Source organism: Symphodus melops, assembly GCF_947650265.1.
Source record: "Symphodus melops genome assembly, chromosome: 3".
In the NCBI taxonomy this organism is placed as follows: domain Eukaryota; kingdom Metazoa; phylum Chordata; class Actinopteri; order Labriformes; family Labridae; genus Symphodus; species Symphodus melops.
In genome coordinates this window covers 10,645,473-10,669,375 of record NC_136693.1, presented here as the reverse complement: position 1 = coordinate 10,669,375, position 23,903 = coordinate 10,645,473, and the positions used below count along the sequence as shown (strand labels likewise).

Here is a 23,903-nt window from a genome sequence, read left to right as displayed (position 1 = left end):
TCCCCACTGTCTCACCAGAGCTGCTGGAACTGTGGAAGAAAAGCCAGTGAGACGTGCAGCGGATGTAACACGGCTCGCTACTGCGGCTCCTTCTGCCAACATAAAGACTGGGAGAAGCACCACCATGTCTGTGGTCAGGGCCTGCAGGGTCTGCCTGGGGGCAGCAGTGTCCCTCTAGGCACTCCCTCCTCCTCAGCGTCCTCCAGTGCGCCCCCCACCCACTCGGAGAGCACTCCTCCAGGACCCTTGGCCCTGGTGGGGCAGAGCAGTATCGTGGGAGGAGCAGGCAGCGTCAGTGTTTCTGCCAGCCCAAAGGAGAGCAGTTCCAGCAGTGCCTCTCGCTCCACGACCCCAGCTACCCCCGCCCTGCTGGACGCTGCCTCTCGCTGACGTCTGATCCTCATTCCTCCCCTATATACTGATGGGACAGTGCTCACTCTCCACACAAAACCAAACTGAGGAATCTTTGTCAAACAGTAATCCCGCTCCTCACTCCCACCTTTAGTCCTCATTTCCCCCATGATAAGCTCTTCTGAAAATCTTTTAACCACTCCATGATGATGATAGACGGTCACCTTCCCCCAAAAAACACTTATTTTGTCTTTTTCTCGTTAACGGCAACACGTGCAAAAATGTGTTCAGTCACAGAAACATATCAGATGTGTTTGACTTGAAGATGTGACATGCAGTTCTCTCAGTAATGTAAGCACGTTTAATGCTGTCCACAAAAGGACACACGACAAGGGCTGTGGTAGGTAAGGTTACACTTACGGGACGGGGATTGGTCAGCAAATTGGCACTTGGATAGGATTTCCCTTTAATTTCGCACCGATGAGAGAACAGTACAAAACCCTGAGATGTGCACTATCAGTCCAAACAGTTCACTGATGTGGCACTTATTTCACTGTGCCCTAATAGAAACAGGAAAGGGACATTGTATCTTCTTTTTTTTTCCAAATGAATGAGGGAAGTGAAAATCTGTGATGTGATTTTTTTTCCTCAGAAACACAGCTTAGTATTTATTAAACGTTTCTTTCTGGCTTTAAGGGAAAAAAGAAAATCCAAATATTCTAAGTAAAGAATAATAGTGATGAGGATGATTCTGATGATAACGATAATGACATGAGAATAAATTAACTTTAAACTGCTAACTACCTTGCTAGCGAGCCAAGAAAATCTATACCGGACTCACCTCTCTGCACCATTGTGAACCCAAATAAATTCAAAGATGACAAATAACATGATCCAAACCTTTGTATTACACTGCCAAAGTGAGTAAGTAAGCGATAAGGAGTAGCACTCATCTTATAACCAAACGCAAAGCAACATCACCTCCTCAGCAGATAAGCCAGCCTTGAGAGGACTGTGCTGCAGAGAGGCAGCAGGACGGGACCCAGAGAAAGTCAGACATTAAAAAATAACAAAACTGTGACCTGCTTTGATCTGCAGCCGCCTCCTGCAGTCTGGACAAAACTACAGCGATTCCTCTGCGACAGCCCAGACTAGTGAATATGGACAATGCTGTGAACTTGCCAACTAGAAAGACTTGGATGGAAACCCTGCCACAGTGTGATTTTTTTTGTGAATGGTAACGGAGAGGACAGAGAGAAAAGAAGAGGGAAGGAAGAGCTACACAGCCTCAAAGGAGATGAAGATACAAACATGGCAATGGAGTTGTCAAAAACAAACTTGAAAACAATGTCCAAGAAGGCATTGCATACTATGGGAAGCTTGTTTGTAAGTCATCTTTTTTAAAGCTCCACAATGGGGTGATATTTCAAGGAATTGCTGTTACCTTTACATTCACTCCCTCTGTTTCCAAAGCATGACAAACAGATAAAAGAGTCTCATGAAGGGCGGTGTAGACTTTATTCTCCTCTCTCTTTCTACCTCCCCTCGCCCCACACCTCCCTTCTACGCTCTTCAGCAACTACTTGACTCAAGACTTCCCCTCTCCCTCAGCCTGCTTTGGACAGAGCCTCAGAGCAGCCACGTGGGTTGGGTTTAAACTTGCTTGTAGATATTCTTCCTCCTTTCAAACTTCAATAATGTCTCTTGTCGCTGATGTCCATTATGTGCTGCCCTTGTGTATATCCAGAATGACGAACTTTGATTTGGTTTTGTTGCCTTTCAGTTTGGGCTGAGCAGTGAAGTCAGAGCAAGGAGGAAGCCCCCCATATGACATATTGTTTGATTTGTTGTATCTATATTGATGAGATAAAACCCCTCTTGTAGATTATTTTGTATTTCTCACATTGTAAGACAGTGAGAGGACGGAGGTGCAATATGAAGAGAATTCAGCTACTGAATGGAACCTCAGCAACTGCCCATAGGGTGTCATATAATATAGATACATATAAATATATTTAAAGTAACATCAGTAACTTAATGTGAATGTACATAGTATTTAAAAAGGTCCAAAAATGTGTTTGCCAAATAACAGAAACCTTTAAACGTTAATTTCCAGAATAGGATTTTCCCACAGTACATTAGTTTCTTCAAACAACACATTTAACCCCTTTCTTTCCACTTCAACACCTCTGATTTTCAGTCAGATCAAAGTGTCATGTGACCCTGAGTGAGCCTTATGGTGGTTGCATACAGGACAACAATGCATGCCGCTGAAAGTGGATGAGAACGGATCAAGGGTGAATGGACACTACTCAATTTGACCAACTCAAATGTTCCAAATTTGGACTAAACGTAATAAACACAGTTTGCTTTATTCAACCAGATCAGATTAAATCCTGCAGGTGGGACAGAGTGTTTTGACAAAAACTCCAAATATAATCAATATTGAGACATTTTCAAATTTACATCCTTCACACCAAATTAAGAAGTTACAAACTTTGTATATCATGTCAAGTGTTCTGTTTGTCACTATCCTTTACCAACTCTTTTTTTGGTCCTCATCAACCTGTGTGAGTTTGAGCTAGGAGTGCACGTTTCCCCCAAAATGTAGGAAAAATCAACACAGTGGAAGTAAGTGATGTGCCAGTTTTAAGCTACAGTAAAGTTCAGAACTAATTTTATTACAGAATCTTTTTTTCACTGCTTATTGTTGATTTGATTTTGGTATCATTTAAGGTTAGTTCTCTTAGTTTCCAGACCAACAGATTGGAAACACCTCTTGAGGGTTTATTCTGTTTTTGCATCTCTTTCCACATACACCAGGATAATACATCTGGGAAAACATGTATGTTAGGCAGTCTATTCTGTGATCGATATAAAGAGTGAGGGTTGTGTAGCAGCTACACACTCTATATTAATCATAGTAAGCCCTTCATGACTCCATAGGCCCCATATACACTTAGATCAAACTTGGAAAAAAAGTGTTTTTTTGTTTTTGTTTTTGCAGTGAGTGACATGAGAAAACAAAATGTCATCATTTTGTTTTTCAACAGATCGATACACTTGAGACCTAGAAATTCAAATGGAATAAGCTAAAAGGTTCCCCTGCATCCGTGTGTATAGCATTATGTACGTGTGTTATATTTACCGTGATATTGTGTTGACCTCAGCCTTTTCGTGTCTGTTCCCCTGATGTCTAATCCCTCCACTTCTACCACAGACCACTTCTCATAACCCCCCTCACACTAGCTACCTCCTGTGACCATACAGCTAACCACCAGGAGAGGTTGACCTGGACTTTGAAAAGCTGGGCTGAGTGCAGACATGGACGCACACATTTAGAAAGTGTTTTTTAATTCTCGTGTGAGATGATAAAGGGTTGAAAGAACATGCCATTGTCCATAATGTAGATGACTATTTATTATCTCCAGACTTCACCTTATTAAACACATCCAAACAACCAAACTGATACTGCTGGGATTTAGTAGCAGGTACACATTAAAGTTGCATATTACAGACCGAACACAGAACGAATCATAACATGCCATTTGTCGTCCAAGACCAATAAAAGCACAGACCAAAGTACTCCTGCTTTGCCATAGTGTGGCTATGACTTGTGTATTGACAGACCGGAAATGATAAGGTTCGAGCTCCACTTCACTACTTAACCAAAGTGTCTGAGATACACATAATCAGGGCACAAGAGCAGAGAACGCACTGAATTAACTGGCTGAGTTTCAAATGTGTAGAATACTCATTCAAGCAATCAAAGCGCTTGTTGTCTACACATTGAATAGTGCTTCTGTGAGAATAATGGAAGCATTTCCTTTTGGAAAAGGCCTGCTGATCGTGTGTTCTTAAGTTACAAAGCCTTGCAGAGATAAAACGTCTACATGGTGGATGTGCGCTTGTGTGTGTGAATGTTGGTGTGTGTGTTTTTGTATAAAAAAAAAAAAACCTTTCGTTTTGTGTCTCTGTACAAACTACTTGAAACCTTCAGAGCTTTAATGAAACATCCCAGACAGACTGTAGTGGCAGATCAATTCAGAATATGTAGCAACAGCTTTGTGCAGTAAAATGCTGCATTTTGACAATATCAGCATAACAAAAAACTTTGTGATGGCAGTTCCTTTCAACTCTAAGCGCTTTTTGTGTGCCTCCTTGTCTGTAAGTAAGCCCTCAGAAAAACTAAACAAAAACCAAATCCAATACACCTGATATAAATGACCAAAATACAACCAAAAGCTAAAACTTTACACTCACATTACACTTGCGTTAAGGGTGTTGTGTCTGTAAGCTTCATTATAGCACAAACCACGCATGACACGTCAAGGTGTCATACAGACACCTCTCTCTGTGAACATATTATCGATGGCAAACGCATAAGGGCTCTGCTATTGTGAATACCATCTGAGGTTCTCTTTTCAAGCTTTTCATCAGCCCCTTTTTATCTGTTGAACTATGTACATGAATATGGGCAAAACGCATGTTTAGAAATGACAAATATTAGCAGGATGACATTTGTCTGTCCCTATTCCAAACAATAACTCTAATGATGAAGATTCAAGGCTCGTCTGATGTTACAGTGACTCGTCCTTCCTGTGAAACAGGCATTGATGAATGACTACAGTAGGAAGCTCAAGAGACAAGTGGATACAGCACTTGTTTTCCCAAAAGCCATGGCTCAGGATGGCCCTGTTTTTAATTTTACATGAATGGAAAAAAGGTTTTATGTGTAGGGAGGCATTCTATACTGTATTGTGCAATACATTTTTACAGAAAAAAAAACAAGTTTCTGTAGGAAAGGTTGGCGCTTCAAAGATCTTTCTCCTTTTGTTTAATTTCCCTCTTCAAAAGATCCTGTTGCCGTTTTTAGATAAAGTTAACTGTGCCAGAAGAATTCAATTCTGATTTGTATTTATTTCTTGCATGCTTTCCTCCCTGTTGCTAATACTGCTCTTTAACTGTTCGCTCTGTTGGATGTGTGAAGCTGTAAAACATTCTAATTCAGGTTATTGTCTGTGTTGAACAATGTAACTGTGTAATTAAAACATGAAATGAAGTAGTCATCACTCTTGGTGCTTTTCTTCTCAGCTCGAAGGCATATTCTGAGAGAACATCTTTATAGGAGGAACATTTTCTATTGTTACTGAATCATTACTCACACAAAGGTGACATAAACTTCAGACACCGTTGATCACATCCACTCAAGTCTACAGATCTGTGATCTCAGGATCTATAAAGAAAGAACACTGTAACTATTACTGTACACTTACCTTAGGTTCCAATCATTTAAAAGACTGTTAGTTTGAGTAAAGGCATTTTGAGATACAGTTGCTGAAAAAAAAAGAAAGAGTATACTTTTTATTAGTTTTTTGTGCTCTGTTCTTGTGAGAGGTACTTCACAAAAAAACGTAACTGACTTATATTTCACAGAAAGAAAGGGGTAAATAATATTGATCATGGCATAGTTCATTATAGCTGCTTTCATTTAAGGGTCCTGCCAAATTGAATATCTAATAATGGATCAGCTTACTATATTTAAAATTTCAGGTAGACTTATGCAATTCATTTTCTATTGTATGCATATATCATATAATCATGCTTTTCATTGCTTTGACATTTGTCATGCATGCATTCGTTATGTGCCTAGACTTACAAACAAACTTATACACTTAGTTTTATTTTTGTCTTTAAGGTGATGTAATTACACATCCTAGAGAGTTCAGAAGCAGTGTGACACCTGAAGTGACCCCAGTGAACTCTAAAGGCAACCTCTGTGGCTTCACGCACACATATGGTTACACACACATACACGAGTTCAAGCACTAAGTTTGAAACTTTTGATATCTTATTTTTCATTTTATATTGCTTTACTTTACTGATTTGTATTGGAGTTTTAAAGACTTTGTCAAGTGTTTTACCTTTTTTAAATTCACCACACTACAGCATATGAAACACTGATGTTCACACCTCATACCACCTAGCATCCGAGATGAGGGGGGTTGCAGTTAAGGAACAGCTTGTACAGGTAATTATCATTGTACATTATTTTTTACAGTCTATGGGTTGTACATGTACCTAATTATCCTGGGAACGGATTTTAGGCAGTAAATCCTTTCAGCGGTTAGATGGACCATTCCTCCTTGACTGGGTGTGAGATGATTTTACCGAGCTCCATCTGCTAGGAAATAGGTGGCCAGTGATCAGAAGGAAATAGCTCCAGAGTATGGGGTGGATCGGCGATGAGACTGCAGCTGAGGTCCCCAGAATTCGAAAGATACGTTACCGACTGATCTCGCATCCGATGGGATGAAGTTGCTCGTAATAATGGTACGAAACCTGAGCTTGAAGGCGCATCAACACCAGCTTGAAGGAACTGTGGTAGAGAAAGAATCATATCTAAAAGGGGATCAGAACGATGATAGGCTGAAAATAAGGGAGGAACGCCATGCCATTGGTTAGATGAGATCCGCTGACAGGACAGCTAATCAACCCAAAGAGCCCAGACTGACAGCGGAAATGTGATAACATGAGATAGGGTGAATGAGAAAGACCTGAATTGTGGATCACTTATAGTCTTCCTTACTGAACTTACTAGAGCTTAATTTCCCTTTATTTAATATATGGGCTAAAATGTGTGACTTCAACAGTCTTGAGCTCTGCGCTCAAAGTGTGGTCCAGGGTTCTAGAAATCATCCACGCATGTGATGGAGGAAGGCACAGTGCATGAAGGGGGCGTGGCCTCAATAGGACTTGTGATTGAGGGATCGCATAGATATTCAACTGTACATATTGCTTTAATCAAGATTATGTTAAAATACATTTTCCCCAACTATTTTTAAGTTAAGGGCCAACCTTCGGTTTTGTAAATTCCCAATTTATTCCCATAAATTCCTGTTAATTCCTATGTAAAGTCCCCCTCGGTGGGAACTTTGAAAATTCACGAAATTTTGCAACCCTAGTTTTTTCCCACATGACTCTATGTCATATGGGAAATAACACACAGGGCTTTACCATCATGTTGCGTTTTACTTTTTATTTTTTGCTCAATCAGAAAGCAATTACAGAAAAAGAATGAGTAAGCTTTTCTATGCATTTAGCCTACACAACTTGTAACCTGAAAAATACCGCAGTATGTTGTAAAAAGCAGCATTTAAGTAACCCTCCAGAGTGTACAAGTGGGCAAACTTTGGTTTATTTTGAATTACTTCCATGTCATTGATGAGCTGTCAGCGTGTCTGCCATGTTTTGTTGAGTTAGGCTTTCTATCAATTTTAAATTGTTAGCCTTTTATTACAGATAGATTTATTACCGATTTAATACAGATTTTATTATAGAGTAAGTTAAAATAAAAACTCTTAAAACTATTTTTGACATTTCCCGTGACGTTGGTCAAAGTTAATGGTCATGTTAATCAAAGAATTAGACTATTTACTGCAAATAATTGCAGGACTTACCATTTGTTTGGGGGTTAGGTGTGTAATAAGTTGGGGCAGCAATGCGGTAGGCCCCTTGTTGCTGCGCCACTGGGATGCAGAAACCCTCCTCGAGCGTCTCTCTCACGTGCGCGCCACTGTCAATCAATCCAGTGCGTCATGAGTCTCATGCACAGGTGATATCTATTAGCCTACTTCATCTTCGGTCAGGTGTAGCGTCCGTGGACCATCAAACGGTTCTCTTACCGTGAAAGATATTTCTTGAAGCGGCTTTGGCGAGTTGCAGTGGGCTTTGCAGATGCCATGTTGGAGCAGTAAGCTAACCATGGCGGAAAATCATATGGAGTACGGCTACCTGGAGGGCGAGTCCATGGGGGAGCATTTCGCCGAGGACCCGGTGGGTACCATTGTGTTTGCAGTGAATCAAAACGGGGTTACCATCACGTACATTCCCAATGACGACGAGATGAGTGGAAGTCTGAGCGCAAATCGTGGCTATGCTATTTAATATTGTTAACCCTGGTAAACGTGGTGTGCAGTGAAAAGCATCAATGAGCCACATCCTGAATAACATGCAAGGTGCATGGAGCTAGTCAGGTGCACTGCATTGCATTGTGGCTAAAGTGCAGCAATACCTGATGGTTAAAAAAAAAAACAGGCATAGGTTTGTTGTCATCATACCTTACCCAGCTATATGTGCATCTATGACTCATCTTGTGTATTTCATGGACATGCCCACATCTTTGGCATTTGCTGCTTTCACATGATATTTAAGTATGAGATTTCGTTCACAGGTTGTCTTTAGTCTACGTCCTTATGTTTGTTTAATTTTCAGAGTAAACGAGCTCATTCAACAATGTGCTTTATTTCATTAAGAGCCCCAATCCAAAATATCAGTATGCATTTTTTTAATGATCATAGTTTGCTCGTAACTGGTTTGCAAACTTCAATGAAGGCTTGCAGAGGCAGCATGTTGAAGTCATTGTTGACCACTTTAATGCACCTTGTCAAAAACTAAACGAAGAGCATTTACGCAGGAGAGGTACTTTAATTAGGTGTTTTGCTAATGCAACACAAGTGTTCAAAAAAAGTTAGTGTCGGTGAAGGATGTAGTGTGAAACCTTTAATTAGACCTGTTGTCTACTTGTGTTCTTGTATTGTCTCACCAGTTTTGCTTCAGATGTAGTGCTCTGCTTTGCTCAGCAGATATTTAAGGTTTTCCTTTTCCATGTTTGTGTTTCTCAGGAACTCGCCGCCATCAAGGCCAGGGTTCAGGAGCTGGAGATGGAAGAGGAGACGGAGAGAATGAAGGAGGAGGAGGAGAGGTGTGATGCAGCAGAGATGCAGCTCCTGACGAGCTCCCCCCGACCTGGTGAGACAGCCTGGGGGTCTTATCCGCCCCGTGGTTTGTTATTGTGTCATATTGTTGTACTGCTAAATACTGATTATGCATTTGGGAAGCCTCGACAGCGAGTTTCTGGCCAGGTGTGTAGCATCGCAGCCTCCAGGCAGGTGAGGTAACTGCATCCTTCACCATCTGGCTAACACCTGGGACACTTCACATGTGCCTCATCATTGCCCAATGAGACGGAGCAGTGAGCCCCACAGAACCAGAAGGGTCCTCCTTGCTGCCTGTGGCTATTTTCTGCCTCTGTGCTTCTCTTCATCCCTTTCAACCCCCACCCACTTTTTAGTTCCTCCTCAGAACAAAGATGTAAGCAGAGGGGAGAGCGAGTTGTATTTCGTAATGATATAATTTGTCGAATGCTCTTTTACATGAAAGGACCCCATGTCTAGATGATTTTATTTTATTTTTTTACATGCAAAGAAGTTTATGCATTTGGTTTTGTTTTCTCCACAGGACCTTTCTACAATATGACCCCCGAGGAGAGGATAGATGCAGACAATAGATCGGTCTATGTAGGAAATGTAAGACTTGAATACTGTTCTTTTTATTCCTTCATTCCCCGCATGTTTTCCTTTCTTCTGGTTTGATACATTGTTTGTTTACAAACACCCAGGTAGATTATGGAGCTACCGCCGACGAGCTAGAGATCCACTTCAATGGCTGTGGTCCTGTCAACAGAGTTACCATCCTGTGTGATCGGTTCTCAGGCCATCCTAAAGGGTGAGTTCAACCTGTGTACATACAATTTGACGTTTTCATTAGACGAGAATAAAATGCTATAAAACTTTTCGCGTTGACATTCCTGTATATTTTTCCATCTTCCTCTTCACAGGTTTGCATACATTGAGTTCTCTGATCGAGACTCGGTGCACAGTGCCATTGGTTTGCATGAGACCTTGTTTAGAGGGAGAGTCCTCAAGGTAAGAAGTCTTTTACTAAACAGCCTTCAAAGTAGTTGCGTATGGTTATTTGTAGGGGAAGATGCATACAGCTGTGTGAAACGTTTCAATTTTGATTTATAGAACTAATTTGAAGTACTTTTTTTTTTTTTTTTTTTTTTTTTTAAATGCAACTTAGAACTTCAGGATTCATTATCCTTCATTCTGAACGAAATAGTATTTTGTTGTAGTATTGTAGATGTCCTTAAGTTTTGGTGACATTAAAGTTAAACGTAAAAGGCCATGTAATTCAATCATGATTTAATGTTCGCTCCAAGTTACTTTTTAAGGAACACTGAACAGTCACAGCACCCTGTAGGTTTATATTGTTTGCCTTGCTTTTTGTAAATCTTAAAGTGCTTGGAGGACAGTCAGGTTCTTTGGATCTATCACAGTTAAAATGAAACCTAATTGTACTGTAAGCATTCATCCTAAACGGTGATTTAAAGAGACTGTCTTTTGGCTTGCAGGTAATGCCCAAGAGGACCAACATGCCAGGCATCAGCACCACGGACAGGGGAGGACACAGAGGCGGCCAGTCTAGAGGCGGCAGAGGCAGAGGTGGTTTCCGTCCACCACGTTACCAGAGCAGCTCACGAGGCAGGTTCAGGTACCAATCGACCAGGCCGCAACATCAAACTCCCCACCCTTACTACGGAGGCCCCTCAGTGGGAAAGAGACAGTGGGGACACATGGACTACCATGAACAGGTGCCTAAACGTTATCCGTGTCTTCTTCTCATCACCCCACCATCAGAGGAGTTGGCGGCAGGGTCAAGTGGACAGCACTACCCTCAACAGCGTTAGCACCACCCACAACAACCATAGGAGAGTGGGTTAAAAGAACTGACGATTTTAAAGCGTTCCCAGGTATTACTGAGCATCATGTGAGAGAGAAGCAAGAGGGATCGATTTAAAATGACTGTTTTTTTTTTTTTTAAATTTGCATCCCTGCATCAATCGTTCCAAGTATGTGAGATGTGGAAGAAGTCTGGGGTCAGCGGTGTTGCATTACAAGCTTCTGTGAATGCATGGGACAATCCTAAATTGCATCTCTAAATGATTTTACAAATTGATGCGAATGTAATGTGACTTGCCTGCTGTATCACGTCTAAATCCTCCCTATTGTATAACTTATAAGTTCTTTGCTATGTAAGTGAATGAATAAATAAAACAATTGATCTGGTAAATTAACACACGCAGGAGGTTTGAACACCATTGCAGATTTATTTCTTATGCATTTCTGTAATCAAGACAAAATGTAAACAATTTCAATATAGGGTTTTCTGTACAGGGGAGGTTCAGAGATAAATGGGATTCAGCCGGTTTGCACCATCATTCCAGATACCATGCCATCAAAGGCTCTGCAGAAAAATTGGTAAAAAAAAAAAAAAGTTAAATTGAAAGACCAACAATATCAGTGAAAGCTCTTTGGGAATAATTAATTTCAGGCGTAAACCTACTTTGACTGAATCGAGTCGCCAGGATTGTGGAATGGGTTGCACATTACATCTGTGAAAGAGTTGTGTAATTTTCTGAACATCTGTAATTGCAAAAAAAAAGTAAATATCTGGCATTAAAGTGAGGATCATAAAGTTGAGCAACATATTGAACCAAAGTAAGGGGGAAAAAAAAGACTATCTACCCAGAAGACAAAATTAAGGCTGGACAATCCACAACTTGGACTACACTTACACTTCTGATTTCATTGTCACGTAATGACGTGTTGGATGAGTCCACAACAATGACGAACTTCACCTTGGAATTAGTGACATACCCATATCTAGTTCACCAGTTAAGGATGATTGGTTGTAGGTTTTTTCACGTCCTGAATATACTGATTCTCCTCAAAGTGCAAAGAGTGATTCCAGTGACTGAAAATCAGCTCAAATATAATATCCTTACTAAAACCATTACACTAAAATAAGATTACACTGGTCTACATATCTGACAGTGTGCAAGGTATCTTTCCAGATTTGTAGTCATGTAACAGATGAAGAGAAAATGTGCTGATAATGTAGCAGAGAATTAAACTACAGCATTTTACAACTAAACCTTTTTAAACGGAGATGAGATAATTAAAGATGTCAGTAAGAACTTCTATTGTGGCTTTACCTAACCTGTCACCTTAAAGAAACAAGGATACACTTTGTAGTCTTCGGTGGGGTAGAGCAGACCCAGGTACAGCTCTCTCTGGTCCCCTAAAGATTTGCCCACTGCAGAGATCTTCTCCTCTACAACATCCAGAGATGTGTGCACTGTGTAGTGAAACTTCAGCTCATTTTGAGTAGGAACACTGCGGATATACAGCGGGTAGTTCTGGGAAAGGACATATAAAACAAAACCGTAAACAAACCTTTAAATAGGACCATTTAAATGACAGTTTTAAATAAAGTGTATACAATAAGAGAATGCTAATGTAGCCCGATAAGGCTAGCTCGGTTAGGAGTTATGTACTTCCGGACAACGCAGACAATTGACATTTGCTCAATGACAATTTTAAGATTACTTAAAACATGTTGACATTAAAAACAAGTGAAATATAACAATAAGGACACGTAACATAAGCAATCGTTACCTCTTTCGCGATCACTGCTATGCACACCGCCATGTTAGTGTTCCTCCTCTGGCTGTCCGATGCAATCACGTGATGTGGTGCGTTCAAAGATATCGGAAATACAAACGCTTTTATTTGATGAAGTATACACAGTTCGTTTTAATCAGAGGTTTAAATGTTCGCATGTTACTTACTTATATTATTGGTAAGTTATTTCACGGACCAACGTGTCAGTTACATGGTTATACTTTATTTGTTGTTGATAGATTTCAAAGATAAAATCCGTCATACCGTATTTATCAGAGTTCTACTAATGCACCATATACCACTTTTTACAATGTTTCCCCCTAAAGTTTGAATTTTGTTTTTCTTTAATGGTGCAATAGAATTCACTCTTTAATAGAAGTAATACTAAAATCAGCTTGAGATAGAGGAAAAACTCCATGACTTCAACTAAAAACCTTAGAACAAGCGCTGTATTGTGTATGCGCAAGCGCTGCGCTGAAGACCTGCTCGAAGGCAAACAACTCACTTCCTCCTCAGAGTTGATGCTCACAGCTCATATGACTCCAGTAACTTGGAGCAAAGCAATGCGAGATGTCTACTGTAACTCTGACTCTACTGAGTGCTATAATATGTTGTTCTCTGACGGAGAAGCCATCAAATGTGTCATCTCCAAACATCATCATCATGCTGATGGACGACGTAAGTTTCTAACCTAAGTCTGACAGTGTTTTAATGCAATGAATGAATGTTGGCATCCAAAGTATGCTCCCCAGTCTCTTTAACTGTTTACGTCTATGTTAATATGTTTTTACTTTTGGTTTGTTTTGATTTTTTTGTCTGTGGGTTCAGATGAGCTCATACTATCTGAATATTCATTCTGTACACAGTGTCTCTGTCTGTGCTTGCAGTTGGTATAACTTTTCTGATTTAAAACTAATTCTCTCTCTCTCTCTCTCTCTCTCTCTCTCTCCTCTCTCTCTCTCTCTCTCTCTCTCTCTCTCTCTCTCTCTCTCTCTCTCTCTCTCTCTCTCTCTCTCTCTCTCTCTCTCTCTCTCTCTCTCTCTCTCTCTCTCTCTCTCTCTCTCTCTCTCTCTCTCATCAGATGGGTTGGGGGGATTTGGGGGTGTTTGGTCAGCCCTCTAAGGAAACCCCCAACCTGGATGCCATGGCTGCTCAGGGCATGCTGTTACCAAATTTCTATGCAGCCAACCCGCTGTGTTCCCCATGTGAGTCAGCTTAAAATGTTGTTTAACGCAACCTTGAACCTGCATATCCTGTTTCTCAATATGCTAGATTAATATCATCACTGTTGTAACCCTCTAACTTGAGTTCTGCTTTATGTAAACTTCATTAAAATGTATATGGAACACTTCATTAATGGAAAAATAAACGCCTTGCTTATCGCCTTACATCTAAAATAATTTCAAAAGGTATTGATATCAATATTTGCAGGTAAGACATTTTCTGACACATTCCCATTCATCTACTGAGAAAAAAATCAATGCATATCTCTTTTTTAAAGTAATGCCAGGAAGTGGACTTAACTAATACATGTATATGCTAGTAAAAAAAACATTTTTAAGACCAACATGCTGTCACCCTTATCATTTTTTTTCTTTTATTTCAATGACAGCCAGAGCTGCACTTCTCACTGGGAGGCTGCCTGTGAGAAACGGTTTCTACACCACTAATGCCCACGCCAGAAACGGTACCCTCCTCAGTTATAGCCTATCTTTACTGTGCAAATAATCCAGCTGCAAATAATTTGATATCCATAATGATTTTTTAAATCCTTCCTCTTCTTTTTACAGCATACACACCTCAGGTGATTGTGGGAGGAATCTCTGAGGATGAGGTTTTGTTACCCCAGATGCTGAAGAAAAAGGGTTACATCAGCAAGATAGTTGGCAAGTGGTGAGCTTTTTACCTTTCCTCCATACTGTTTCATGAGGTATTATTGACGTTTCCTTGAGCCACACAGCCAACCTGGATTACTCCTGATTGCCTGGCTTTGCATGTCTGGAAGTTTGAGTGTAAATGGGTAAAACAAAATTTAAAGCAATATGAACGCAAGCATAATGTATATGTGGTTGGATTTTTGAAAAGGCGTAAACAATCATAATGAATTGAATGACACTATCACTTTTCAATAATATTGTGAAAATTAAAATATTTTGAATGCTTTCTTCAAATGATTCCATATTAAGCCAGTTTATCGCAAATCACGGTTATTTGACGCCACTGATGGTCATTTTGACTTTGTACCAAAACAAAGCCTTTGAATCCTTTCAACGTGAAGACTGTTGGAGAGGGATAATTCATCACGGCAACATTGTCTTCCCATTAAATCCTCTAATGCACCTTGGAAAAGTGCTCTGAAATGTTCTAAATGAGCATGTTAAGACTGAGTCGCTATTAAAATCAATATATTATTTTAATACGTTTGTTTAGTTCATCCACAGAATAACAATACTTGCTGAGTTTACTTAGGATGTGCATGTATGCTCCTATTTTTAGTTAAAAGGCTTCCACTCAACAAATAGGTTTGCTTTGATTGATTACGCATTGTCTTTATTTCAAAATTCAAACTAAAGTCAATTCAAGTTGTGTACCATATACAGAGGTGATTGGAAATCCTTTAAACCCTAAAGATACCGACTTTCAGAAAATGAAATTGGCAACTGAAAATGTGTGGTTATTGGAACAGGTATATGTGATTTGTGGCTTTAGTCAAAATCCAAACAGAGTGAGGCTCTTGTCACATTGATCCTTCAGTGTTTGACTACATGGTTGTGACTACAGGCATCTGGGCCACAGACCAAAGTACCTGCCCCTGGAACATGGTTTTGATGAATGGTTTGGAGCACCTAACTGCCACTTTGGACCCTACAACGACAGCGGAGTGCCAAACGTCCCTGTTTACAAGAACTCTGAGATGGTTGGCAGGTACTATCACAATCCAGCACTCAGATATACATGACAGCAAACAAAAAAGGCTAAAAATCTATAAAATCCTTCTCCCCCCCATGACTCAGTGGAATAGTGTGGCTGGCTGCTCCTCTGGATGAGCTGAGTGTCTCCCCTCCTCCTCCTACTCTGTACCAGCTGTGCTTGTGTATTCCATTTTCCGCCCATTTGTTTTCCCCAAAACAGCCATATGTGTATTCAGGGTCATTGGAACTGGCAGCCGGGCGTGTTTTTCGCTTAGCCGTGGGTTTAATCAGCGCTGCATACCTGGGCCCAGGACAGACGTACACACACACATAGACACATAAACACAGAGATACACGCACGCCCTCCAGAGACGGCAGGTTGTGTTGGCTGGATGCGAAGACACCTGGAGGAAGTGAAGCGTGCAAAAGAGAGATGCCTGTCACTGCTTCTCTGCTCGGCACGCCACGCTTCAGCAACGCCTCATAACAGTTGCCTCCACTCAGCTCGCCTGAGACGTCTCAAATATGCCTTTCACAAAAATCTCCCGCAAACACACGCCACAAGAGAAAATTTGATGAAATCTATAGTTTTTTTTTTTTGCTTTTTTTTTCAAGATTTATTTTTGGGCTTGTGCTGTAATTTAGATAGGACTGTGGATATAGTAGGAAATTGAGAGAGAAAGAAAGTGGAGAATGACAATGCGGGAAAGGAGCCACACGTTGGACTTGAACCCAAGCCGTCTGCTTGGTGGCCTCCTTACACTGGGCACGACCCATCCCCAAGGTCTACCACTCTGAAATCTACTCATTCACTGTTATTGTTTAGAGTTGTTTTGTCAGTTTAGAAGCAGATTGAAAATCCTGCTAACACAAAAAGGTGTAAATTAGTTAGAGAAAAAGATTTGAAAAAGCTGAGGTGAAATGGCATATTGTGACTGCAGCAGTTTTTCCGATAGGAAGCCCAGTCTAAACTCATAATAAAGGTTAATTTTACTCATCTTGTCAAACCACTTGGTTTCCAGATTATATGAAGAATTTGAGATTAACAGGAAGACGGGAGAGTCCAACCTCACACAGATCTACTTGCAGGTAAGAGAAAACATGTATGTCTCTTCTAAGCATGTCTTTATTTTACACTGTATTATCTTGTCTGTTCCACAGAAACGTAGTTTCATTGTTGCCTAAGTAAAACACTTAACTAATTATACTGGAATATAAAATCTTTCATTTTATTGTAGACCAGGGCTAAAAACAGTCTCGGTAAAAAAAGCACAAAAACAGTATTTAAAATATTCAAAAGGCAGCCTGAGTTTCCAATTTGTTATTATTGAGCTTTATAACTGCACACGTGGATTTTCAATTGTTGTGCAAACTCATTTTGATTATCGTTTGTGCCTACATGAGTACCTCCCTTTCTAAAATAAAGAGACCAAGTACAGCCCGTAGAGGCACTTGATGTGCTTGAAAAGGGATATATGTACACGAGACAAGGATGGTACTGTCAAATAGGGCTTTGTAAAACTAATATTAGCATGTACTGTTTTATACTTACTTTGTGGTGGATTGGTTGTAGATCAAACAAAAGTCAAATTCAAAAATAACAGCCATGCCATTTAATTCTGGTTATTCTTAAACCAGTTTTGTCAGCAGCTTTGGCAGTTGACTTCAGGCTACTTTCCTTTGATGGAGTAACTGTCTGTGTGAAGATACACCACACTGTTCCAGTAACTACTTCTTGAACCTTGGTGTCCGAACTCTTCTCACAGTAGGACTCCTTTCATATTTTTTGAAAGGACATTGTCTCCGTCCCAAGATATATGTTCATTTTGCAGTAAATAGATGGTCAAGTTGTTTTTTTCGAATAGACTAGAAACTGAATGTACTACCCCCTTTACAAACGTTGAACTAGTATTTGGTAATCAAGAGTGAAAGAGGATGGGGTCGCCGGTGGCGCAGCGGCAGTGCGCGCGACCCCACGTATCGAGGCTCAGACCTCGCGCGCGGGCGGCCCGGGTTCGCGTCCGGCCTGTGGCCCATTTCCCGCATGTCTCTCCCCACTCTCTCTCCCCCTTTCCGACTATCCACTGTCCTCCCTCTACAATAAAGGCAAAAGGCCAAAAACAAATCTTTAAAAAAAATAAAAAATAAAAAATAAAAAGAGTGAAAGAGGATTTCTTTTTATCAGGCTTGACATCAGTACTGTAAATTAGGCAACAGTTAGGCTTTGTTCTGGTAGTGTTGTAACACGAGTGTCGTAGTGCTCGATGACTTTTTGAAGGTCTCGTCTGACCAGTCAAGACCACCACTGATTGGCTATTTTTCCACATCATTGATTAAAAGGAAAATACACCTTTTTAACAACAAATAACTTCAAGTCATATTTAGTTGAATATTTTCCCCCCTGGCTGCAGCCACAACATTCTCGCTGTTACAGTTTAAGTGAGTGACACGCCCCGGGAGCAGGAGTGGATGGTGACGACTGGAGGAGAGGCACCTGCAAAAACTCAAATCTTAACAAGCCTATTCATCTCGTCTGTTCACAAATATATCTCTTTATACAAGCAACTTTCACCTGACAAATTCATATTTACATCTTATATCAAGATATAAAAACATTTTAATCTGCACTTGTCAGGTGAATGTGGCTTTAATAAGTACTATGACATGTTATAAATAAATAAAGTTCCAGAGACCGTGTGTGTTGCTGTAACATTTATTTAAAAGCAAACCTCACTTAGAATTTTTTTTTAATTAATTTTGTTCAATCTCATGATGATTTTCATCGATATTCGTGGTCTTTGTCTTGCCTCAGCCTCGCCCTGCCTTCGCCTTGACTCGGTCTCAAACCCTAAATGTCTTGGTCTTGTCTTGGTCTCGGAGCATTCTAGTTTCAGTAAGTGTGTTCTTCACTACATCAGTATGTAACACTCTCTCTCTCTTACCTCTGCTACAGGAAGCTGTAGACTTCATTCGCCTTCAGACTGAAGCTGAGCGACCGTTCTTCCTCTACTGGGCACCTGATGCAACTCACTCTCCTGTCTATGCCTCCAAAAGCTTCCTAGGGAAGAGTCAGCGAGGCCGGTACATTACATCCTTTCATAACTACTCTATTATTGACAAACAATCCCACCGATGCCTTTGTATTTAAATGAATGATTGTCTGTATCCTGTAGGTATGGCGACGCAGTGATGGAGCTCGACGACAGTGTCGGCCAGATTTTGTCTCAGCTGAAGAGTTTGGGTGTAGACAAGAATACCTTTGTGTTCTTCACCTCAGACAACGGAGCTGCTTTGATGTCTGGCCCACATGAAGGTAGAAAATCAGCTCAGATCCACACACACACACGTACACACACTTTTTTTTGCGGTAAATCGAGTCGGATCATTTATGTCTTTTATGTTATTTCTGTACGTGGCGGATTGGCTGTGTTGATGCATGATGCACTCCTCAGGTGGCAGCAACGGGCCGTTCCTCTGCGGGAAGGAGACCACCTTTGAAGGAGGCATGAGGGAGCCCGGCATCGCCTGGTGGCCTGGACACATCAAAGAGGGCACGGTGTGAATAACCTTATGATTTGAAGCTTTTACAAAACCAAGCCTTCAAAAAAAAAACAAAAAAAAAAACAACAACATTGATCACATAATCCTTGCAATCTCTTGGGACTAGATTATATCACAGAGCCCAGAGCTACAGTAGGGTTTAATTTTGTTTTGAGCATTGTTGCTCCCGAATGTTCTTCCTATCAACAAGTACCGGTACTAGGAGCTGACGTGTTGTCTGTAAAGCTGCAGGCTGGACAGGTCTGTAAAGCAGGTTGAGAGTAAAGGAATAGTAATTGCACTAATCCTCTTTTTTGAATGATTGTTGCTTTTTGTTTCATGCGTGTATCATTTTCCTCTTTACATGTGCGCGCTCTGATCTGCAGTCGCTGTAACCAGTTAATCTTGACTTTGTTAAACTTGTATCGAGTGATTTAACTCCCCAAACAGCAAAGATAAACTGTGTGATTGCAGCCACTAAGCGTGTGGGCGCTTATTCCCCTGTTTCCTCAAATATTTTTGGCTGGAATTAACACCCCAAACTCTCTCTCTCTCTCTCTCTCTCGCTCTCTTCCCTCACTCCAACCCCCCCACCCCACCACCCCACCCCCACCCACACCGTGATCCTCTAAGCCTGTGCGTTCTGCAAATGACTTTTAATTGTATTAGGGGCAGCTGTGACACGGGGCTGTGACGCAGAGGGATTTTGTGGAGGAGCGAGCGGAGGCTGCAGTCTGCAGTAAGCCTTGCCCCTGGCTCATCTCACAGGGGTGTGCTGGGGCCTGATAGCACAGTGGAGCAGCGAGGGAGAGGGGGATTGGGAGCGTCTTAAGCGGCTAATCTGTTTGTGTGTTTGCTGAGGTTGGATTGAGCTGTAATGAGGACTTCAGTATCTGAATATGCCAGGCGCTCAGGATAAAGGAACAGAGGGGTGGAGGGGGGGTGGTGGTGGTGGTGGTGGTGGGGGGGGGGGGGTACAGGGAAGGAAGCAAGGAAGAAGTAAAAGAGGTGGCTGGTGGAGAAAAGAGAAAGAAGCAAGAGGAGTGCTAAAGACTCTGGCACTGCCACACTGCCAGGAGCGTCTATGTTTTCCCAGGGCTTTGCTGCACCTGTGCCATGTTATAATTGACCAGTGTGTCTGTGTATACATGTGTCATTTTTTGTTCGATTTGACATACATACTGTATGTAGGCTTTTTATATTTATGTTGGATTAGTTTTGTGTGTCACCGATAGCTCTCTAGACCTTGCAAAGAGACAGAGATGTAAATAAAATCACTAACAATGCTGAACATCATCAACCACCTACATGTGTGTGTGTGTGTGTGTGTGTGTGTGTGTGTGTGTGTGCATTGCAGTTGCAGCTGTAAGCACAAGGGTCGATAGATCCTCCCCGAAGCTCTCTGGGGTTGGGATGACAAAGCTGCATTGTTGGAGCTTCTGTACTCTCCAGCTTTGGATTTGTTATTCAGCTCTGCTTGGGAGGGAGGAAAGACCAGACAGACACAGGGTTGCCCTCGCCTCGTTTTGTTTTCTCCTCAAATCTCTGTTGATCTGTGCATTGAGAAGTCCCTGAGCTCTTTTAGCTGCAAAATGCTGAAGAAAACAAAAAAAAGACATCCAAGTCTTTGCGAGAGAGGGATTTCAGCAGGTTTATTGTGCCGACAGACGCATCCTAAACTATCAGGATGAGGAGACAAGTTTAAGGGGGATAAGAGGTGGAATGACCACTTTAGTGTGTGCATTTCCACCTGTGTCCTCTAAGAGTGGTTAAAAGTCATAATTCAATGTGTGGATGTGCAGTCATTCACTCGTGTTCAGTCAGATGTTCTGGAATGAAGCAGTGTGGTTGCAGGTGCAGATTCAGCATTCTCCCAGTGCCGAAGTGTGTGTGTGTGTGTGTGTGTGTGTGTCGGGGGGGGGGTGATAAAGGCTGGTGGTGGCTGCAGGAACAATGGGGAGGTGGTCCGTCGTGGAGGAGGAGTGTCGGCCCCACAATGTTGTCGAGCGTCACAAGTCCTTTTGTTGTGTTTTATCAGGTGACAGACACACAGGCAGAGTGGCAGCGACAGGGATGGAAGCACTGCCTTCTCAGATAACCAACATCAGCACTCACCACATACAAAGACAGGAGAAAAGGAGAGGGGAGGAAGAGAATGTGACATTAATAGAGAGTGATGAGTCAGTCTAAAAGAGAGGTAAGGACAAAGGATGAAGAAAGAATGAAGTTCAGTGTAGACTGCAAAAGAGGGCAGAAGTCTCGAATGTGAAAGTTTTAGTTTTGGTCTTTCCAATTATGACCAACTAAATGTCACTTTTGCTTCCTCTTGTGTCCCTTTGTCCTGTCTTACTTAAAGGTCTGTGTGAGGGGGACTTCAAAAAAAAATTTAAGTGATGGTCTAAATCTGTTAGTGTTTGTGTGTATGTGTGCTAGAAAGAGTGTCTGGATGTGAAGATAGATCATGGAATGCATTGCAAAGCCTTTTCTGTGGCTAGTTCTGTGGATACAGAAGAAAAGGGAATTCATTTCAGTGCTTAGAAAAAGCTTGGTGTGTGTGTGTGTGTGTGTGTGTGTGTGTGTGTGTGTGTGTGTGTGTGTGTGTGTGTGTGTGTGTGTGTGTGTGTGTGTGTGTGTGTGTGTGTGTGTGTGTGTGTGTGTGTGTGTGTGTGTGTGTGTGTGTGTGTGTGTGTGTGTGTGTGTGTGTGTGTGTGTGTGTGTGTGTGTGTGTGTGTGTGTGTTGGCTGCCGATAGGAGCACAGCGGCACATGGCGGTGCAGCTGCAGAGGCCTGATAGCGCTATCTGATTGTGAGCGTGCCGTCTCCCTCTAAGGCTCGCTCAGGAGAGAATGGAACGGAAGATCAAGGATGACAGCGAAAAAATGGCATTTTATCTGAAAATAGTTCAAAGTTTATAAATAAAATAAAGCTTTTCACTGGGACTGGGAGAAGGAGATAAAACACCAGCAAGCTCCAGCCTCAGCTGCCTGCTTGCCCGGGCCTCGTCCTTTCCTTTCCTCACTTCCTCTCCTCTTTCTCTTCATTCCTCCTTTTCTTTGCTCATCTTTTTTTTTTGCATTCTCTGCTATAAAAACTCATTGAGACAGTGAGACATTTTGGAGGTTTGTATAACAAACCTGGAAGCTGAGATTAGAAAGGAAACTAAAGAAATGCCCTTATTTGCTGCAAGTGTACACACAAATATTCATGACTATGCATTGTTACCTGGTTTATGTTCATAAAAAAAACTCTCTCTTTTTTTGCACAAGCATGCACGAAAGAGCACACTTGTAGTATTCCTGCAGCATTACCCCCCACCCCCCCTTGATTCATGAACTCGTGTGAACTCTTTTCTTCTCGCTGCAAAAACTTGAGGAATACTATGCAGAATTAATGATTAGCTCCTTAAGAGGCTCGCAAAGTTCTTCACTTTCTCAACTCACATCTCACAAGGTGTATCAGACAAGTTACCAAACTGCAGGTGGTGGTTGTTTTTTGTTTTTTTTTAAGATTTTCTTCTGTTGCAGGTGAGTTTCCAGTTGGCCAACGTCATGGACCTGTTCACCACCAGTCTGGCTGTGGCAGGCGTCGGACCTCCTGACAACAGAACCCTTGACGGCCTGGATCTGACAGCAGTTCTGCTCAAGGAGCCGCAGACAATTCAAAACAGGCGAGTACTCTGTAGCTGCTGTTAGGGGATTCCCCTTTTGAGACTAATGATGATCACATGCCAGAGTGGGACAGCCAAATTAGTTTTATTAAGAAAGAAGAAAAGTGTGCGATTCCACTTCAAAGACCTTAGTTCAGAGTCAAATTTACAAAGCAAGTATTGGAATGAATGCTGGGAAAGTTTGTTGATAATTTGATCACTGACATTGAGTCCACATTTTCCCTTTTTTTATGACACAATGCCTTGTTGAACCAATGACTTACCAATCAATACAGGTGTCCACTGTACTTGTGCTAATTAGAAAATGCACACTGACACTCGAATGATAAACACTGAAAACATTACACCTGCTTAACCTCAGCATGTTGCATCGTGATGGTAAGTCGACTTAAAGCTGGTTTGAGTTTAGCTCCTAACATTTCTATGCAGTTGAGCCTCGTGAAGCTGCGAGCTTGGCGGTGGGCTCATTATCTTGTGATCCATGTAAGGGGGGGAGAATTCAAAATGATTGATGATTTTATTCTTTTCTTTTTTTCACATAAGGTAGGTTATAAAGTTCATGTTTATTCAATACATGTTAGAAAGGATGATACATTTTGATATCATCTCACCTTCAACAGGCCGATCTTCTATTACCGGGGGAACGAGCTGATGGCTGTGAGGCTTGGACAATACAAGGCACACTACTGGACCTGGAGCAACTCGTTGGAGGAACTCAATCAGGTAAAACTCCCTTTGAACTCAGTTTTTAAGACGACACTCGGTCCCTTTCCCACATCCTCATTTGTTGATTTGCACTGCCTCATTCTCTCTCTTTGTCTCTCCTAATCTAACTCAAACACACAAACACTTTCACTGTCGGTGTTATCTTGAAAATGGCTCATCAGTTGACTGCTGTGTACATCAGCGCGTAATGAATATTAATGAAGAGCCCCCACATCAGCAGACTTACATCATTCATCAGCCGGTTGACTTGTTTGTTCTAACTCCAGTGGAGATTTTCTTCCTCTCCATTTACATACCGACATTTCCTGCTGTAGACTTGTTCTTTTTGGCACCATGGGG

General features: G+C 41.5%; 4 protein-coding genes across 11 annotated transcripts in view; 3 read left to right on the top strand and 1 right to left on the bottom strand.

Moving 5' to 3' along the window:
• Positions 1-5,416, top strand: part of cbfa2t3 (CBFA2/RUNX1 partner transcriptional co-repressor 3) — a 41,982-nt gene extending 36,566 nt beyond the window's left edge. For all 8 annotated transcript variants that reach the window (XM_079339149.1, XM_079339152.1, XM_079339148.1 and 5 more), the window contains exon 12: positions 19-5,416. In XM_079339149.1, coding sequence (XP_079195275.1) covers positions 19-390 — 372 coding nt within the window. In that variant the 3' untranslated portion in view covers positions 391-5,416. The remainder of the gene's footprint in view (positions 1-18) is intronic.
• Positions 5,417-7,992: 2,576 nt separating this feature from the next.
• Positions 7,993-11,329, top strand: pabpn1l (PABPN1 like, cytoplasmic). The gene is made up of 6 exons (XM_079339174.1): positions 7,993-8,187; positions 9,036-9,162; positions 9,652-9,719; positions 9,812-9,918; positions 10,031-10,118; positions 10,607-11,329. The coding sequence occupies exons 1-6, from the start codon at positions 8,089-8,091 to the stop codon at positions 10,940-10,942; spliced, it is 825 nt and encodes a 274-aa protein (XP_079195300.1). The 5' UTR covers positions 7,993-8,088; the 3' UTR covers positions 10,943-11,329.
• Positions 11,330-11,342: 13 nt separating this feature from the next.
• Positions 11,343-12,796, bottom strand: trappc2l (trafficking protein particle complex subunit 2L). The gene is made up of 5 exons (XM_079339179.1): positions 12,714-12,796; positions 12,282-12,454; positions 11,831-11,918; positions 11,599-11,678; positions 11,343-11,499 (listed from the first exon to the last, which is right to left on the bottom strand). Exons 1-5 carry the CDS (start codon positions 12,744-12,746, stop codon positions 11,454-11,456), a joined length of 420 nt encoding a protein of 139 aa, XP_079195305.1. The 5' UTR covers positions 12,747-12,796; the 3' UTR covers positions 11,343-11,453.
• A 196-nt stretch (positions 12,797-12,992) lies between these two features.
• The window catches only part of galns (galactosamine (N-acetyl)-6-sulfatase), a 16,466-nt gene continuing 5,555 nt past the window's right edge, over positions 12,993-23,903 (top strand). Inside the window, exons 1-11 of the mRNA XM_079339161.1 lie at positions 12,993-13,397; positions 13,801-13,924; positions 14,332-14,406; positions 14,510-14,612; positions 15,501-15,644; positions 16,654-16,720; positions 18,585-18,712; positions 18,805-18,944; positions 19,084-19,187; positions 22,696-22,838; positions 23,459-23,561. Of these exons, the coding sequence (XP_079195287.1) occupies positions 13,290-13,397; positions 13,801-13,924; positions 14,332-14,406; positions 14,510-14,612; positions 15,501-15,644; positions 16,654-16,720; positions 18,585-18,712; positions 18,805-18,944; positions 19,084-19,187; positions 22,696-22,838; positions 23,459-23,561 (1,239 nt within the window). The 5' untranslated portion in view covers positions 12,993-13,289. The remainder of the gene's footprint in view (positions 13,398-13,800; positions 13,925-14,331; positions 14,407-14,509; positions 14,613-15,500; positions 15,645-16,653; positions 16,721-18,584; positions 18,713-18,804; positions 18,945-19,083; positions 19,188-22,695; positions 22,839-23,458; positions 23,562-23,903) is intronic.

Bases quoted from the DNA above. Each gene is read 5' to 3' on its own strand.
- pabpn1l (XM_079339174.1), top strand. From the start codon at position 8,089: ATGCCATGTTGGAGCAGTAAGCTAACCATGGCGGAAAATCATATGGAG. The intron at 9,163-9,651 runs GTGAGACAGCCT...TTTTCTCCACAG, and splicing joins GACGAGCTCCCCCCGACCTG to GACCTTTCTACAATATGACC. The intron at 10,119-10,606 runs GTAAGAAGTCTT...TTTGGCTTGCAG, and splicing joins TTAGAGGGAGAGTCCTCAAG to GTAATGCCCAAGAGGACCAA.
- trappc2l (XM_079339179.1), bottom strand. From the start codon at position 12,746: ATGGCGGTGTGCATAGCAGTGATCGCGAAAGAG. The intron at 12,455-12,713 runs GTAACGATTGCT...GTCCTTTCCCAG, and splicing joins TAGCAGTGATCGCGAAAGAG to AACTACCCGCTGTATATCCG. The intron at 11,919-12,281 runs GTATCCTTGTTT...CTGGTGAACTAG, and splicing joins CCCACCGAAGACTACAAAGT to ATATGGGTATGTCACTAATT.